Genomic DNA, 18063 nt, shown 5'->3' with positions numbered 1-18063 from the left:
TTGATGAGACCCACCACGGTCGTGTCATCGGCGAACTTAATAATATGATTCGATCTGTGCATTGCTGCACAGTCGTGAGTCAGCAGAGTGAACAGCAGTGGACTGAGCACGCAGCCTTGAGGAGCTCCAGTGTTCAGTGTGGTGGTGCTGGAGATGCTGTTCCTGATCCGGACTGACTGAGGTCTCCCAGGAAGCGGTTTGGATGATACGCGAACTGTAGGGGGTCAAGTGAGGGTGGTAGCTGGGTCTTGCCTCTCTGATGGCTCGGGACAGTTTGGCCCTTGCTGTTCTTAGGGCCACCCTGTCCCCTGTTCTGAAGGCTAGGTCCCTAGACCTCAGCAGAGCACGCACATTAGCAGTCATCCACGGCTTCTGGTTGGGGCGTGTAGTGATGGTCTTGGAGACGGTCACGTCATCAATGCACTTGCCGATGTAACTGGTCACTGCTGACGTGTACTCCTCCAAGTTGACGGAGTCGCCGTTGGTTGCAGCCTCCCTGAAGATATTCCAGTCAGTGCACTCAAAGCAGTCCTGAAGAGCAGAAGTGGCTCCTGCTGGCCAGGTTTTCACCTGCTTCAGAACCGGTTTTGAGCGTCTGACGAGTGGTCTGTATGCAGGAATTAGCATAACAGTGAGTAGCCTGAGTAGCCGAGGTGGGGGCGGGGCTCCGCACGGTACGCGCCGGGAATGTTTGTGTAAACAAGATCCAGCGTGTTTTCACCTCTCGTAGCAAAGTCCACATGCTGATGGAATTTAGGGAGCACTGACTTAAGATTTGCATGGTTGAAATCTCCGGCGATGATAAAAAGTCTGTCGGGGTGAACATTCTGTAGGTCGCTAATAGCTCCGTATAGCTCACTTAGCGCCTCTTTAGCATTAGCGCTAGGAGGAATGTAAACTCCGACAATGTAAACAGTAGTAAATTCCCGTGGTAAATAAAATGGTCTGCATCTAACAGGCACAAACTCTACTGACAATGAGCAGTAAGTAGAAACAAGCACAGAGTTCTTGCACCATTCCGTGTTGATATAAACACACACACCACCACCGCGAGTCTTACCGCAAAGAGCTGCATTTCTGTCGGCTCTAAATGAAGTTAGCCCGTCCAGCTGAATGGCGGCGTCCGGAACTCTGTCGCTGAGCCACGTATCCGTGAAAACAAACACACAGCAGTTTCTAACCTCTCTCCGTGTAGAGCGTTCGAGTCGGATGTAGTCTAGTTTATTGTCCAGGGAGCAAACGTTGGATAGTAGAATGGACGGGAGAGCCGGCCGGCTAGGGTTTGTTTTTAGCCTAGCACGGACGCCCGCTCGCTTACCGCGCTTCCGCTTCCTCGCGAACCGCTTTCGGCGTCCCCTCCCCTGGTCTCTTGTATCAGGCGACACCGGGGACTGGAGGCCTGGTCTCCGCAGCAAGCCGAGGTCACGAAGCCTAACCAGTACATCATTGTGCAGGTTGGTTGTTACACGATTTCTGTACTTTATTAGGTCCTGGTGTTTGTATACATGCTTATATACATGAACACCGCTGTCTCTGGCATCCATGTAGAAGCAATGGTCGGGCTCAAAACCGTAAATAAAAACTTAAAAACGTAATTAGCACCGTATTGAATCCGGAGAGGCCGCTGCGTGCTACTGCCGCGCCGCCATCTTGGATCTTGTGACCTTGGATCATATGACCTGCTCACCTGTTCTTAGTCTCTTCTGATCTTATGTCTTAGTTAATGTGACCCTCACTGTCATGCTTTTTTTGATATCATGTCTATTTGTTGCTTTGCATTTGCTCAAAGGCTGCATGTTTTGTTGTTTTGGTTTGCATTTACTGGTTTAAATTGATCTCTACTCAAGGCTATTTAAAATGGTACACACTACTGACATTTTGTGGACAAAAGGCTGGTTCGGGTCTGGGAGGAGTTCAGTGAGGCCATGGAGAAGGACTATCGGTTGGCCTTGAAGAAATTCTGGCAAACCGTCCGGCGCCTCAGGAGGGGGAAGCAGTGCCCTGCTCACACTGTTTACAGTGGGAGTGGGAATCTGCTGACTTTGACTGGTGACATCCTCGGATGCTGGAAGGAGTACTTCGAGGATCTCCTCAACCCCACCAACATGTCTTCCATTGAAGAAGCAGAGGTGGAGGGCTTGGTTGTGGACTCCAAGCTGAGGTCACTGAGGTAGTTGAGAAGCTCCTTGGTGGCAAGGCACCGGGGGTGGATGAGATCTGCCCTGAGTACCTCAAGTCTCTGGATGTTGTGGGGCTGTCTTGGTTGACACGCCTCTGCAACATCGCATGGCGGTTGGGGATAGTGCCTCTGGACTGGCAGACTGGGGTGGTGGTCCCTCTGTTTAAGAAGGGGGACCGGAGGGTGTGTTCCAACTACAGGGGGATCACACTCCTCAGCCTCCCCGGAAAAGTCTATGCCAGGGTACTGGAGAGGAGAATTCGGCTGATAGTCGAACCTTGGATTCAGGAGGAACAATGCGGGTTTCTTCCTGGTCATGGAACACTGGACCATCTCTATACCCTCACCAGGTTGCTGGAGGGTTCATGGGAGTTTGCCCAACCAGTCCACATGTGTTTTGTGGATCTGGAGAAGGCTTTCGACTGTTTCCCTCGTGGTGACCTGTGGGGGGTGCTCTGGGAGTATGGGGTTCGCGGCCCTCTGCTAAGGGCTGTCCAGTCCCTTTATGACCAGAGCAGGAGTTTGGTTTGCATTACCGGTAGTAAGTCAGACTTGTTCCCGGTGCATGTTGGACTCCGGCAGGGCTGCCCTTTGTCACCGGTCCTGTTCATTATTTATATGGACAGGATTTCTAGGCGCAGTCGGGGGCCGGAGGGAGTCCTGTTTGGGGACCACAGGATTTCGTCTCTGCTTTTTGCAGATGATGTTGTCCTGTTGGCTTCTTCAAATCAGGACCTTCAGCATGCACTGGGATGGTTTGCAGCCGAGTGTGAAGCGGCAGAGATGAGAATCAGCACCTCCAAGTCCGAGGCCATGGTTCTCAGCCGGAAAAGGGTGGCTTGCCCCCTTCAGGTTGGTGGAGAGCTCCTGCCTCAAGTGGAGGAGTTTAAGTATCTTGGGGTCCTGTTCACGAGTGTGGGAATGAGCGGGAGATCGACAGGCGGATCGGTGTATCTTCTGCAGTGATGCGGTCGATATACCGATCTGTTGTGGTGAAGAAAGAGCTGAGCCGCAAGGCGAAGCTCTCTATTTACCAGTCGATCTACGTTCCTACCCTCACCTATGGTCATGAGCTTTGGGTCATGACCGAAAGGACAAGATCCCGGATACAGGCGGTTGAAATGAGTTTCCTCCGCAGGGTGGCTGGGCGCACCCTTAGAGATAGGGTGAGGAGCTCAGTCGCTCAGGAGGAACTCAGAGTGGAGCCGCTGCTCCTCCACATTGAGAGGGGTCAGCTGAGGTGGCTCAGGCATCTGTTTCGGATGCCTCCTGGACGCCTCCCTGGGGAGGTGTTCCAGGCATGTCCAACTGGGAGGAGGCCCCGGGGAAGACCTAGGACATGCTGGAGGGACTATGTCTCTCGGCTGGCTTGGGAATGCCTCGGTATTCCCCCGGAAGAGCTGGAGGAAGTGTCTGGGGAGAGGGAAGTCTGGGTGTCCCTGCTTAGACTGCAGCCCCGGATAAGCAGTAGAAAATGGATGGATGGATGGATGGATGGAAGTCTGAATAGCTGCCTTTGTGTTTCAGAGGACCTAGACATTTTTTTATTGTTTCATGGAATAAATTAATCACTTTATACTTTGAAATCCACAATTACTGTATTACAATGTATTAAACTTACATACTTATGTACTGTATTACTAACTTACACTTAATCTATTCAATGAATTTATGAATGAATTTATAAATATGACAAATTGCTTTTTAGGTATTGCCTTAGTCCTAATGAGTTTATAGGCAAGGCTCATGTAGGCATATATTTTTTGATTATTGTGGAATCATCAGTCAAATGCTTTTGACCTGAGCAGTTATAGTGCTTGTAAATTAGGAAGCTGAGGAAGGTCTTCACACATTATTTGAAGAAGGCAAGTGAAAGTGATTTGAAGTTGTAATAGAGAAACCAACATCAAACAGCAATGTGGGAGGAAAATGAGAGTTGATTATCCATGGTTACCACAAGGTTGTGAGCTGTGGCAAAACATCAGTGAGTTTTCCATGAAGAGCTTCAGATCGTTGCCCTGTAGATGCATAACCTGGGAAGACCAGACATTTTTTTCAACTGATGAGCTGACATCCACAATGATATGTCTGCCAAACAAGCTGAGATCCAGCAGAAGCCATGTGTGGTGTTTGAGGGAGGAAAGGAAAAGATAAGTTGAGTGTCATCAGCATAGCAGTGATAAGAAAACACATGTGAGGATATAACTTTGCCAAGAGAGTGATGATAGAGAGAGAAAAGAAGAGGACCAAGTATTGAGCTTTGTGGGACATCACAGCAGAGAGTCTGCATGGAGAAGATATCAATCCCCTCGCTGTTAGCTGATATGATCAAACTTTCAGCTAAGAATCAGACTATTGCCAAGCTGCTCCATAAGTGTCAAATGCTACAGAAAGGTTGAGGGGGATGTGGTAGCTTAGTGTATAAGTCATTGGACTACTGATTGTAGTTGTGAGTTCAAACTCCAGGTCCATTAAGCCACTGCTACTGGACCCCTGACCCCTGCTCTGAATAAGGGCATCTACCAAATACTGTAAATGTAAGGGGATGAGAACAGATGACAATATCCAAGGTGTAGTGAAACACTGAATCTTAGAAATCAGTCACCTGATAAAGATCTGGGGGGTCAGAGGATCCAATCGTGAATGATAAACCTGGGAGACTACTGGTACCCAAACTGCATGGGATACAGTAAGGCTGGCAGCAGGATCTTGATGTGCATCCTGACTAGGCTCATGATGTCTGGTAGTCTTGTAGTATGTTGGAACAACGGTGATGTTCAGGGAAATGTTGTAAATGTGAGTGAAGACATCCGCTAACAGGTCTCTACATTCCCTTGGAACTCTGCCAGGAATTTGGTCTAGTCCAACAGCCTTCTTTGGGTTGACGATGTCTTTCCTTATATCAGCCGTGTAAGACAAAGCACCCAGTCATTGGGAGGACTGGTGGTCTTCCTGCATGTCAGACCTTGGACATACGGGTCAAGAGCTTCAGTAATTCATATCAAACAGCCATCAGGCTGTGGTGTTGGTGGGGGATGTTTTCTTGGTACACATTCAGTTACTTAATAGCTATCAAGCAACTTTGAATGTTTCGGTCCACATGCATCACATTATGACCACCATTTTTCTATCAATTAATTCTGTCACCATGATAATGATCTCAGGGTACTTCAAATGTCACCTGAAATGAATCTAGTAGAGTACCTCTGGAATGTATTAGATTGGGTAGTTTTTTGCAGTAAATTTGTGAGCCATTTATTTCTGCATGGACCAGAATGTCTTCAACACATTGTTAACTGACAACAATCTCTCATATTCTTCTCTTGGCTATGACCTTTTTTTATATTTTTGTCTTGGCTATGCCCTTTATCACAAAAACAAAACAAAACAAAACAAAACAAAAATCCCCAAATGTCTACAACCTACATCTGCTTATCTTTTCCTAAATAAACAATGTAGATACTATGAGGCCACTTACCGGATTTTGGGTACGTCGAAAGGTTATTGACCTTTTATGTTTGTGGAGCTTCTTCAAATGGCTCATTTCAGACACTAAACACAGTGTTGCAAACCTGTTCTTACTGTACATGTCAGTAAAACTGTGCCATTTTGTTGCAACTCCCCAGAAAGAAATAGTACTTTAAAATCTATAAAGTAAAATATGATTTTTTTTAAAGCTATAATGCTTCTATATTTTCTTTCTGAAAACAGAATGTAGATTCATTTATTCATTCATTCATCATAATTGGCTGCAAAAAAAAACAACAACCTTGTGCCAAAAGATATATGCATGTATTGTCTTATTACAATAAAAAAAGAAAAGAACAATAAATATCTTTAGACATAAACTTACTTGCTTACCAGCATGCCTTAGACTCTTAACATATATGCACAAACACGTTGTGTCGTTTGATATCACTTCATAAAAATGTCATATTTTACCATCATACACTTAAGCTTCATAAAATTATACACTTAAATCCTCAATATCTCATTTTTCACAGTTTTCTTTTTTGTTGATTAATTTATTTATTTTTATTCTTGCAACACAGCTCCAAATGTGCACTGAGAGCTGTGTCAACTCTGATAAATGATTAACAGGTGACTATTATAGATCTACCTAAATAAGATCTTACTAATCCTTACACTTCACATGTTTTAAAGATGGGATCTAATATGCAAGTGGCTGCCAAAATCTTCTTTACTGCTTTTTGGTTATCTTTTTTAACCTTGGCCAAAAATCAAGGTAAGGTGTCTATAATATAAATGAAAAAAAGTATATATTATGTATTTCCTTTGTCAGTAGAAGACAGTCCATTGATTCTAGGACATATAAAAATCCATTCATAATGCTGTCTAACTAATGATTATATTTTACAGAATGTTCTATAGAAAAAATCGATTATGAGAATGTCCAAATAAGTGATCTCCTTGAAAGCTTTGTGGAGTTTTCCGTGCCTGTCATTTAGCCACCACAATTTAGTCCTGGTCAACCTTTCTCAGATCCTTATACTATCACTTTTTCCTGTTTCCTACATGTTGACTCATTTGTCCCAGAAGTTCCACTATAATGAAATAATGTTTTTTACTTCACCTATTAGTGGTTTTAATGGTATGACTGATTGGTGTATAATAAAGAAAATACTGAGATTTTAAGAGAAAGCATGAGTTATGAAAAAAATTCATGGCAAGAGAATGATAAATAGGAATGGAGACCAGTGGGTGAAGGTAAAAATAAAGAACATACTTAAAATAATGTTGGGAGTATAGTTAGTTCTGCAGTAGTGTTAGTGGCATCATCACGTGGCTTCTTCAGGATCTAGTTCCCTTCCTGATGAAAAAACAAAACAAAATACCTTTGGCCATATTGTGTCTGATATTTCACTTAGTCTGTCTTCATTTCGTCTTTGTATAAAATCGTTAATAAAAGTAATACAATATTTCACACGAAATCACATCATTATACTGAACATCACACAGTGTGCTCGTGCCTTCAGCTGAATCGCACGAGGCCAATATTAGCCTGGATGTGTGATGAAGCTAACTTATTAATGAACCGTCTGGATCAATAACAAGAAATCTATAAAGTAGATTTTTCTCATGTGAAAAATTGTAGGCTTATTGCAATTTTTACAAACCATCATTCAAACAAATGCTGTTTTATGTAGGTAGATTGGCCATGCTTAATTTGACCTAAGTTGGTTATTTTTGTCCTCTGGGTGTGTTGCCCGAGATTTTGCCCTTTTTTTAAATTAGTATATCAGTTTTATTATATTACATTTTATCATATTACTTTGTAAAAATATTAGAAATAAAAATAGCAGGCTATATGAAAATAGCCAGCACCTATTGTGACCATTATTTCATAAAAGTCTTATGTATATACCTGTGTGAATGTAACAAATGAATAAAGTGCTTGAATGTAAATAATCAAAAGTGAAGAAGAAAACAGAATACACACACACACACACACACACACACACACACACACACACACACACACACACACACACACACACACACACACAAAGATACCTGTTCACAAATGGGGAAAAAAGGGAAGGAAGAGATCAAATGTTACATATTTATCTAGATGAATGTATGTTTTGCTTATTATTATTATTATTATTATTATTATTATTATTATTATTATTATTATTATTATTATTACAGTAGAAAAAGGAGCTTGTGCAGAAGCCTCTTTGCAAAATGGGATCATACAAGAAATTGACACAGGACGGAAATATTCTTACTCATGTGATAAAGGCTATAAAGCATTTGATGAGAAATGGTGGGATGTGGTAAGCTGCACTGAAGGCCAATGGAGTTATGCACCACGGTGTATACGTAAGTGCTTTTATTTTTAAAGTACACATACTGTATTACCAGGTGTCCCAAAAGTCTCAAACACATTTTATAACTTTATATATTATAAAATATGGAGACTTTTGGAACTCCCAGGTGTGTTCATACGGCAAATGGCTGTTTAGTTTAGTATTACGTTTTTTGTTTGTTCTTTACAGCTAATGATCACTGTGGTCAAATTCCTAATGGTCCTGCAAAGCACAATCAAGCAAAGAAGGGATATGAGAATGGGGCAACTGAGGTGGTTGGATGCGACTCAAACACATGCGTTTTTATATGTGTCGAAGGAAAGTGGGAGAAGAAAAATTATCATTGTAAGACTTTTTATATATATATATATGATTTGCAAAATTAAATAAATAAATTAATTAATTAATTAATTAATTAATTAAAAAAATGCATAACTAGAATGATACTGTCTTACTATACTTTCACTTTACAGTAAAAGACTAATGGAAAAATAACAGCTCACTTCCTTTTTTGTTTTGATTAGCTACCAAATGTGGTTCTCCTCCTTCTGTTGAAAACGCAGTTATTGCTTCTTACAGTTGGGACAATGTGAAATATTTGTGTCGAGAAAAATACTCAATAAAGGGGGGTGATTTAATATACTGTATGGACTCAAAGTGGGAAAAGCCACCAACATGTGAATGTAAGTATATATGGACCTGGTGTGTGCTTTACACAACAATACATAACTCATTTCTCTAAATAATCACTGTCTGTAATGGGATCAGTGCACCTTTCTGTAAAAAAAAAAGAATGTCTTTTGAATTTTGTGTTTGAGAAAAAAAATCTCTTCCACTTGTAATGGTAAAAGACAATTAGACAGTTAGAGATACCCAAAATGTACGTTCACCATTCAAGCATGTGGCACCAGTGCAGTCCATCAAATCATGCAAACATGGGTCAAGAGCTCAGGTTAATACACACACATCAAACAAAAGAATGGGGAAAATTATGATATCAGTGATCTTGACTATGACCTGTTTGTTGTTGTCAGCTGTGTTTGGTTTAGTATCTCAGATAACATTGATTTTCTTGGATTTTACACACACAGTAGTCTGTAGAGCTTACATAGGCTGGTGGGGGGGGGGCAGGACAGATGGCACAGGTTCACTGAATTCACGGACCCAACTTGCTTTGGGTCAACCAATCAAGCTGGTTACATTGGCTAATTATCTATCTTAATGACATGTTCAATCAGATGGTGTGAAATAGAATTGAGTTTTAAATACTCTACTGAAATCAAACTAAGTTACAGTGTTCCCATTCTTGTGAAAGTTACATGGCGATCATTGTGTATAGGCTTTTAATACCATCCCTCTTGGGCTATCAGTCCGCTTGCTTCTTCTCACCTCGTACACTTGCCAGACTTGCCAGGAATTATCTAAGTAATAACTTGTGACTTTGTTCTGAGCTAAAGTTGGTACTTGTCATCCAGTGGTGGTAATAGATGGATGCAAAATTCATTTTGTATTGAATTTAGTTACATTTATATGTTACATTTATGCCATTGGGAAGACGCCCTTACATAGACCGACTTATAGAAGTGCTTTGAAGTATATATCAATAACCATATCTTGATACTGGTTCACTCATCACAGACTAAGCCTCACTGATGTAGGGATGAATCACCTGCAATAAACAGCAGTTTAGTTTTGTTGGAATAAAGTTTTAATTGATGAGCTGCCATCCACGATGAGATGTCAGTCAGACATTATTTTTATTATTATTATTATTATTATTATTATTATTATTATTATTATTATTATTATTATTATTATTATTATAGCAGAAAAAGGAACTTGTGCACAAACCTCTGTGACAAAAGGATTCACATTTGAACTGGACAAAGGATTTACTTACTCATGTGATAAAGACTATAAAGCATTTGATCAGAAATGGTGGGATGTGGTAACCTGCAGTGGAAGCCAATGGAGTTATACACCACTGTGTATACGTAAGTGCTTTTATTTTTATAGTTCACATTTTATCAAGTATCAAATGTTTCCAAAATTCTACATACATAAGAGAAATGATCACAGCTTCATTAAAGGCACCACTAGTGCCATCTCTGTGTATTCCAGACCTCTGGAGGTAATTGACTACAAAGGATTTGCATCCAAGTATTAAAAAATATATATTTATTTAAACTTATATTTGCTTGTCTAATTACCTTTAGTCCTCATTTCTAGACCTTTCATTTTAAGAAACTGTAAATCATCTCGGGGGGTCATGCCCTGTGTGTGTGGAGTTTGCATGTTCTCCCCGTGCCTCATTTCCCCTATGTATGGGACTTTTGGGACACCCAATAGTGTTCATGTGACAAATGCCTGTTTATTAGTAACATCTTTGTTCATCATTATCATGTGTTTTGTTTGTTCTTTACAGCTAAAAGTCATTGTGGTCAAATACCTAATGGTCTTGTAAAGCAAAATCAATCAAAGAAAGGATATGAGAATGGGGCAACTGAGGTGTTTGAATGTGAATCAGAGCCATGTTGTTTTAAATGTAACGAAGGCAATTGGGAGGAGCAAGACTGTGAACGTAAGATATGGTGTTGATGACGTTGGCGTTGGCCAAATTCTTGTTAGAAACTCTAATTAATTCTAACCTGAATATGATTATTTGCCAGAAAATTGCATAACAAGAATGATACTGTCTTACTACACTTTCACTACATAGTGAAATGCTCAAAGAAGCAAAATTTTAGTGTCACTTACCGATTCTTTTTGTTTTTATTAGCTACCACATGTGGTTCTCCTCCTCCTGTTGAAAATGCAGTTATTACTTCTTACAATCAGGAAACAGTGGAATATGCGTGTCGAGAAAATTACACAATAATGGGGGATAAATTAATATCCTGTCTGAACTCAAAGTGGGACAAAACACCAGCGTGTGAATGTAAGTAGATATGGATCGGGTATGTGCTTTATTTTCCTAAATAACACATTTTTTCATCTTTATAATAAATTATGTTATTTTTTAAATATCTTGCTAGTTTCAGTCTGCATGTTTTATACTGAGATTCGAACCTCCAACCCTGGAGGTCTGAGGCTAACGTGCTAACCACTAAGCCACCATGTCCCCCTTACTGTCAGTCTACTCTAAATAAAACTAAATAAAAAAAATTTACTTAAATATAAAGTTTCACAATCAAATAGTTTAACACCAATGATATAGTGTTAAACTCGCCAACTTATATAAACAAACAAAAATCCTCAGCTAACTCATTTTATCCAAAAAAAGGTCAATTTTAATTTTAATTTCCATCCATCCATCCATCCATCCATCCATCCATCCATCTTCTACCGCTTATCCGGGGCCGGGTCGCGGGGGCAGCAGTCTAAGCAGGGATGCCAGACTTCCCTCTCCCCAGACACTTCCTCCAGCTCTTCCGGGGGAATACCGAGGCGTTCCCAAGCCAGCCGAGAGACACAGTCCCTCCAGAGCATCCTAGGTCTTCCCCGGGGCCTCCTCCCGGTTGGACATGCCCGGACCACCTCCCCAGGGAGGCGTCCAGGAGGCATCCGAAACAGATGCCCGAGCCACATCAGCTGACTCCTCTCGATGTGGAGGAGCAGTGGCTCTACTCTGAGCTCCTCCTGAGTGACCGAGCTCCTCACCCTATCTCTAAGGGAGCGCCCAGCCACCCTGCGGAGGAAACTCATTTCGGCCGCCTGTATCCCGGATCTCGTCCTTTTGGTCATGACCCAAAGCTCATGACCATAGGTGAGGGTAGGAACGTAGATCGACTGGTAAATAGAGAGCTTCGCCTTGTGGCTCAGCTCTTTCTTCACCACAACAGATCAGTATATCGACCGCATCACTGCCAAAAATACAGCAATCTGCCTGTCGATCTCCCGCTCCATCCTTCCCTCACTCGTAAACGAGACCCCAAGATACTTAAACTCCTCCACTTGAGGTAGGAGCTCTCCACCAACCTGAAGGGGGCAAGCCACCCTTTTCCGACTGAGAAGCATGGCCTCGGACTTGGAGGTGCTGATTCTCATCCCCGCCGCTTCACACTCAGCTGCAAACCGTCCTAGTGCACGCTGAAGGTCCTGGTTTGAGGAAGCCAGCAGGACAACATCATCTGCAAAAAGCAGAGACGAGATCCTGTGGTCCCCAAACCGGACTCCCTCCGGCCCCATACTGCGCCTAGAAATCCTGTCCATATAAGTAATGAACAGGACCGGTGACAAAGGGCAGCCCTGCCGGAGTCTGACTTACTGCCGGCAATGCGACCCAAACTCCTGCTCCGGTCATATAGGGACCGGACAGCCCTTAACAGAGGCCCCCGGACCCCATACTCCCAGAGCACCCCCACAGGTCACCACGAGGGACACAGTTGAAAGCCTTCTCCAGATCCACAAAACACATGTGAACTGGTTGGGCAAACTCCCATGAACCCTCCAGCAACCTGTTAAGGGTATAGAGATGGTCCAGTGTTTTACGACTGGGACGAAACCCGCATTGTTCCTCCTGAATCCGAGGGTCGACTATCGGCCGAATTCTCCTCTCCAGTACCTTGGCATAGACTTTTCCGGGGAGGCTGAGGAGTGTGATACCCCTATAGTTGGAACACACCCTCCGGTCCCCCTTCTTGAACAGAGGGACCACCACCCCAGTCTGCCAGTCCAGAGGCACTGTCCCCAACTGCCACGCGATGTTGCAGAGGCGTGTCAACCAAAACAGCCCCACAACATCCAGAGACTTGAGGTACTCAGGGCGGATCTCATCCACCCCCGGTGCCTTGCCACTGAGGAGCTTCTCAACTACCTGGCTCGATAGGACTCCTTCTTCAGCCTGACGGCATCCCTTACTTCCGGGGTCCACCACCGGGCTCGGGGATTGCCACCACGACAGGCACCGGAGACCTTTCGGCCACAGCTCCGAGCGGCTGCATCGACAATGGAGGTGGAGAACATGGTCCACTCGGACTCAATGTCTCCAACCTCCCTCGGGATCTGGTTGAAGCTCTGCCGGAGGTGGGAGTTGAAGATCTCTCTGACCGGAGACTCTGTTTAAATTTTAATTTAAAAAAAAAAATATTTAAAAAAAAAAATTATATTTTTTATCATATTTAAAAAAACACAATGTAGTGTTTTTTTGTTCCACCTGAGATTGTTTGTTATAAATTGTTAGATCTAAAGTAAATCTAATTTCTCCAAATAATCACCAATCAGTCCAAGAAATCAAATCTTGGACTTCTCAGTACTTACACTAATTAAGATTCAGAATATTAGTCAAATAGTTAATAGTGGTATTGTCTTTTGATTTGACAAAACAACAGTCTGATCATCAACCCTGTTTGATTTTATTTTAGAAATTGAACTGCCCTGAATCAACAATCCTCGCCTGCATACAATGGACCAACTATAATATCCAGATGTTTATCGTGACCATATCAAAAACCATTCCCATTATGGCAGGAGTGCCTATTACACCAGTTTTCATGTATTAAAATTAAACCAGTTAAACCAGATTTTTAAATGACTGAATATTGTCTTTTCATATACTATATAATTTAGCAAGTGTATAAAAAACAATATCAGACCATTTTTTACCTGATGCCAGTTTTTTTTTAAAGAAAAGATTGCATTCTGTTATTAGAGGCCATATTCTGAGTTAAGTGCCATTAGTGAAAAGTGAGATAAACATTAAGCACATTTCTATTCAGATTTCAGATGCTCTATGAATAAAATGTTTCAGTTATGCGCAGTTCAGGCATTGGCCAATTTTCCGCGTGATATTGGCTTGGTCCAATCGAATACCTACTCTAAACAAACAAGCAGATAAACCAGAACATGTTTTATAGGATGTTTTATAATGACCAAGTTTGACTAAAGTCTTAACCATATTTAGATGGAGCTAGTGGTCTAAGCTCATCTATGTGCAAGCGCCTTTTAGCAGACCTTTGGTGGAGGTTGTTTTTCCCAAAATAGCTTCTACTACTGTAGTTCAGCCAGGGCTGTGAATTCTTAATCCAAGTGTTCAGTTAAGAGCTCTTTGTGTTATTACTTATAAGCTAATTACTTATGAATGCATTATTACGTGCTTTTTAATGAAGATCTGATCGCATTTTATGAGCAATTAATTGCAAAAATCCAGGTTTCCAAAAGGAAAAACATTTTGCAAATGTATGCACCTGCTCTGGCAATTTAAGTTAACAGACAGGCGTAGGCTTACCTGGTGGACAATATGTGGACATTCCTTTTAATCTATGATACAATGACATTTTAAGAAGTTATATTTCTTATAATTATTTTTTGATTATCATTAATCAGTCTGTCCAGATAAAAAAAAAAAACTACCATTCTGGTCTTTGTGTGAAACTGCATTGCATCTTTTTTGGGCTAACACTATTGTCCCAAGGTAAAGTTTTTAAAGTTAGCATTTGCCGTACTTATTGCTCCATGAGTCTGTTTTGTAGCCACAGGGAATCATCCCGTTAATCTATTCTGCTCCTGAGTTCTGAGATTTCCACCAGCAACGCAATGATGCAGTAACGCAGTTGCCAACAAAATACATCAAATTGCTAATAAATTGCTAGTTGAAAAATCCCATTTCAGTTTGGAAGAATTCGAAATGACTACTGATTGTGTTCAGATGCGCATCATAAAAATATTTATATGAGTGTCACCGAGATGCTATAAAGTGTGAATCTAATTCAAAACACTCTATAACTTATCAAACACATTGTGTACCCTTGATGTTAAATCTGAAGAGCATGTACAACAGCGCCATCGGTGATGCCAAGACAAATACACAGAATAAGCATGGCTAGAGCTAGTTCCCATTTTCTTCCTAGCTTATAAATTCGTGCAGCTTGTCAGTAGTGATAATTTACCTGCCACTAACTAACCATCACTTCCTGCCTCTTTATGGGAAAAAAGTCAAAGGAGACTCGACCAGAGAACCCCAGGATCAAAGTCTCCAAGGGATGGAAAGATGCCTAAAGTTGTAAAGGCTTGGTCCCAACCGCCACAAAAGTCAATAATCCATGAAACACCCAGACAATTTGGTGCATATGGAATAAAGATCTTGATCTTTATGTTTTATCTTGGATTAATGGACTCAAGATCCCCACCAAGATACACCTTCAATCAAACTACAAGTAAAGTTGTCAAGTGCCATGTGACCTGGCTAGCATGGCTCCCTGTGATGCTAACAAGGAAGATCAAATCAAAATGTGACTCAGCATCTGGACTTAAAGGCAGGGTGCACAATGTTTGAAAAATGCTTCAGAAAGCTGAGTCAGGGCTGACAAACAAAACATTAGCCGAAAGCGATTGAATCATTGACATGGCGGATACCTGCCATCACCTCTGCCTCGGGTTCTAGGTCTTGAACATCGTCTTCCGCGTGAAACGGAGTTAAACCTTTCATGGTACAACACACAGTACTACAAACACACATTTGGATTACCATAGTATTACTCATTGAATTCATCATTTACTGATATAAATATCCCCTCGGCCAGCCGCCCCAGCAGGTTCTGCCATAATAGTCGCCTGGGTTATGTATGTATGTGTGGGCGAAGCTATCAAAACAGGGGTGACCCATTTCGGTTAGGGTTGTGATTGTTTTGGTGATTTCAAAAGTCAACATTGGCTTTCAAACATCATGCACCCCACCTTTAATTACAGATAAAGATTTTAAATGCTCTTCATTTTAATTACTAAAAGTTATTTGTTTTATAACCTGAATTTGACCTCATTGCATGTTGTTTACTATGAGCATTTTTATTTAATCCATCAGGGCCTAAATCATGATTAGGTAAAATGACAACAGTGTAACTACCAGTAGTAAAGCAGAACTTTGGGCAGTTTGGAGCTCAGGAGCACTCAGGTGGTGTGTCTAAATCATGACAAAAAGAAGAACGGACATCAACCTGGAACTCACGTAAAAAATTGATGCTACGTTTTCTGGGAAAGAATCTGGGAAGCTTGTAGACTTCATGCAAAAGTACAATAGTCCCATGGATTTTTTTTAGAACAAACGAATCCAGAATAAACAAAGCTAAACCGGAGTTTAACAAGAACAGGAGATCACTTACATTTACATTTACATTTACATTTACAGCATTTGGCAGACGCCCTTATCCAGAGCGACGTACATAAGTGCTTAAATCTCTAACACTGAATACATTAATGCTGGTTCACTAGGTTACATACTTAAGATACCATGAGTTTAAAACATTTGTTCAAAGTTACAATGAAAAAAAAAGTGTCAAAGGGTTTTTTTTTTTTTAAATGCAAAGGATAAGGAAAGAAGTGCTAGTTGAAGTGCTTCCTGAATAAGTAGGTCTTCAACCGCCGCTTGAAAATAGCCAGTGACTCAGCTGTCCGGACCTCTATGGGAAGTTCATTCCACCACCTTGGTGCCAGTACAGAGAAGAGTCTTGTAGTATACTTGCCTCTTACCCTGAGAGATGGTGGAACCAGTCGAGCAGTGCTGGTAGATCGGAGGTTGCGGGGTGCAGTGCGAGGAATGATGAGGGCTTTGAGGTAAGATGGAGCTGGTCCATTTTTGGCTTTGTAGGCCAGCATCAGTGTTTTGAATCGGATGCGTGCAGCTACTGGAAGCCAGTGGAGGGATTGCAGCAGCGGGGTGGTATGTGAGAACTTTGGCAGGTTGAAAACAAGCTGGGCAGCTGCATTTTGGATCATTTGCAGAGGACGGATTGCGTTCATATGTAGACCTGCCAGCAGCGCATTGCAGTAATCCAGTCTAGAAATGACAAGAGACTGAACAAGTACCTGGGCAGTCTGTGTGGACAAAAATGGCCGAATCCTTCTAATGTTGTAGAGAAGAAACCGACATGAGCGAGTCACATTTGCAACATGAGAGGAAAAGGACATTTGATTGTCCATGGTTACCCCAAGGTTGCGAGCTGTGGCTGAAGGGGAGATCAGATCATTGTGCAAGGATATAGCAAGATCATGACCTGGGGATGAATCACCTGGGATGAACAGCAGTTCAGTTTTGCTAGGATTGAGCTTTAACTGATGAGCAGTCATCCATGATGAAATTTCTGCCAGACATGCTGAGATCCGGTCAGAAGCTGTGGCATCTGAGGGTGGGAAAGAGAAGATAAGTTGTGTATCATCAGCATAGCAGTGGTAAGAGAACCCATGTGATGAAATAACTTCCCCAAGAGAGTGAGTATACAGGGAGAAAAGAAGAGGACCAAGTACTGAGCCCTGTGGGACGCCAGTGGAGAGTCTGCGTGGAGCAGATGTCACTCCCCTCCATGTTACTTGATATGAGCGTCCTTCCAGGTAGGAGGCAAACCATTCCCAAGCTGATCCGCAAATCCCAAGACTCTTGAGGGAGGATAAGAGAGTCTTGTGGTTGACCGTATCAAACGCTGCTGAAAGGTCAAGGAGGATAAGGACGGATGATAGTTTGGCTGATCTAGCAGTATGTAGCTTCTCAGAGACATCCCTGTCTCTGTAGAGTTAGCTGCTTTAAAGCCAGACTGTTTGGAATCTTGGAGGTTGTTCTGTGAGAGATAGACAGACAGTTGATTATAGACAATGCGTTCAAGAATTTTTGAAAGAAATGAGAGAAATGATACCGGTCTGTAGTTACTGATGTCTGATGGATCCAGAGCAGGTTTCTTTAGGATGGGAATAACCCTTGCTCTCTTGAAAGTAGTTGGTACCTGACCAGATGCTATGGATCTATTGACGATAGTGGAAATGAAGGGCAAGAGGTCTTGTGAGATGGTCTGGAGCATAGTGGTAGGGAGTGGATCCAATGGGCAGGTGGTAGGATTGCAGGATTGGATGAGTTGTAAAATCTCTTCTGCTGCCACAGTTGAGAAATGTGACAACGAAGGTGTAGGGGAATCCATACTCTGAGATGTAAGTGCAGTCGGGGCTGAAGTGAAGGTCCGGCAGATTTCCTCAATCTTCTCCTGGTAGAAAGACGCAAAGTCTTCTGCAGTCAGGGAGGATGAAGAAGGTGGAGCCGGGGGTTTGAGCAGAGAAGAGATGATGTTGTGG

General features: G+C 42.1%; 1 protein-coding gene across 2 annotated transcripts in view; it reads left to right on the top strand.

The window, feature by feature from the left end:
• Positions 1–6267: 6267 nt before the first annotated feature.
• LOC113660544 (complement factor H-like) overlaps positions 6268–18063 on the top strand; it is a 59161-nt gene continuing 47365 nt past the window's right edge. Inside the window, exons 1-7 of one of the 2 annotated variants that reach the window (XM_047814250.1) lie at positions 6268–6425; positions 7853–8026; positions 8203–8358; positions 8538–8696; positions 9840–10007; positions 10439–10594; positions 10793–10951. In XM_047814250.1, the coding sequence (XP_047670206.1) occupies positions 6344–6425; positions 7853–8026; positions 8203–8358; positions 8538–8696; positions 9840–10007; positions 10439–10594; positions 10793–10951 (1054 nt within the window). In that variant the 5' untranslated portion in view covers positions 6268–6343. The remainder of the gene's footprint in view (positions 6426–7852; positions 8027–8202; positions 8359–8537; positions 8697–9839; positions 10008–10438; positions 10595–10792; positions 10952–18063) is intronic. The other variant, XM_047814251.1, reaches the window with a different exon arrangement.

The sequence above is a fragment of the Tachysurus fulvidraco genome, chromosome 5 (genome assembly GCF_022655615.1).
Source record: "Tachysurus fulvidraco isolate hzauxx_2018 chromosome 5, HZAU_PFXX_2.0, whole genome shotgun sequence".
Classification (NCBI taxonomy): Eukaryota; Metazoa; Chordata; class Actinopteri; order Siluriformes; family Bagridae; genus Tachysurus; species Tachysurus fulvidraco.
This window is presented reverse-complemented; position numbering and strand designations above follow the sequence as displayed.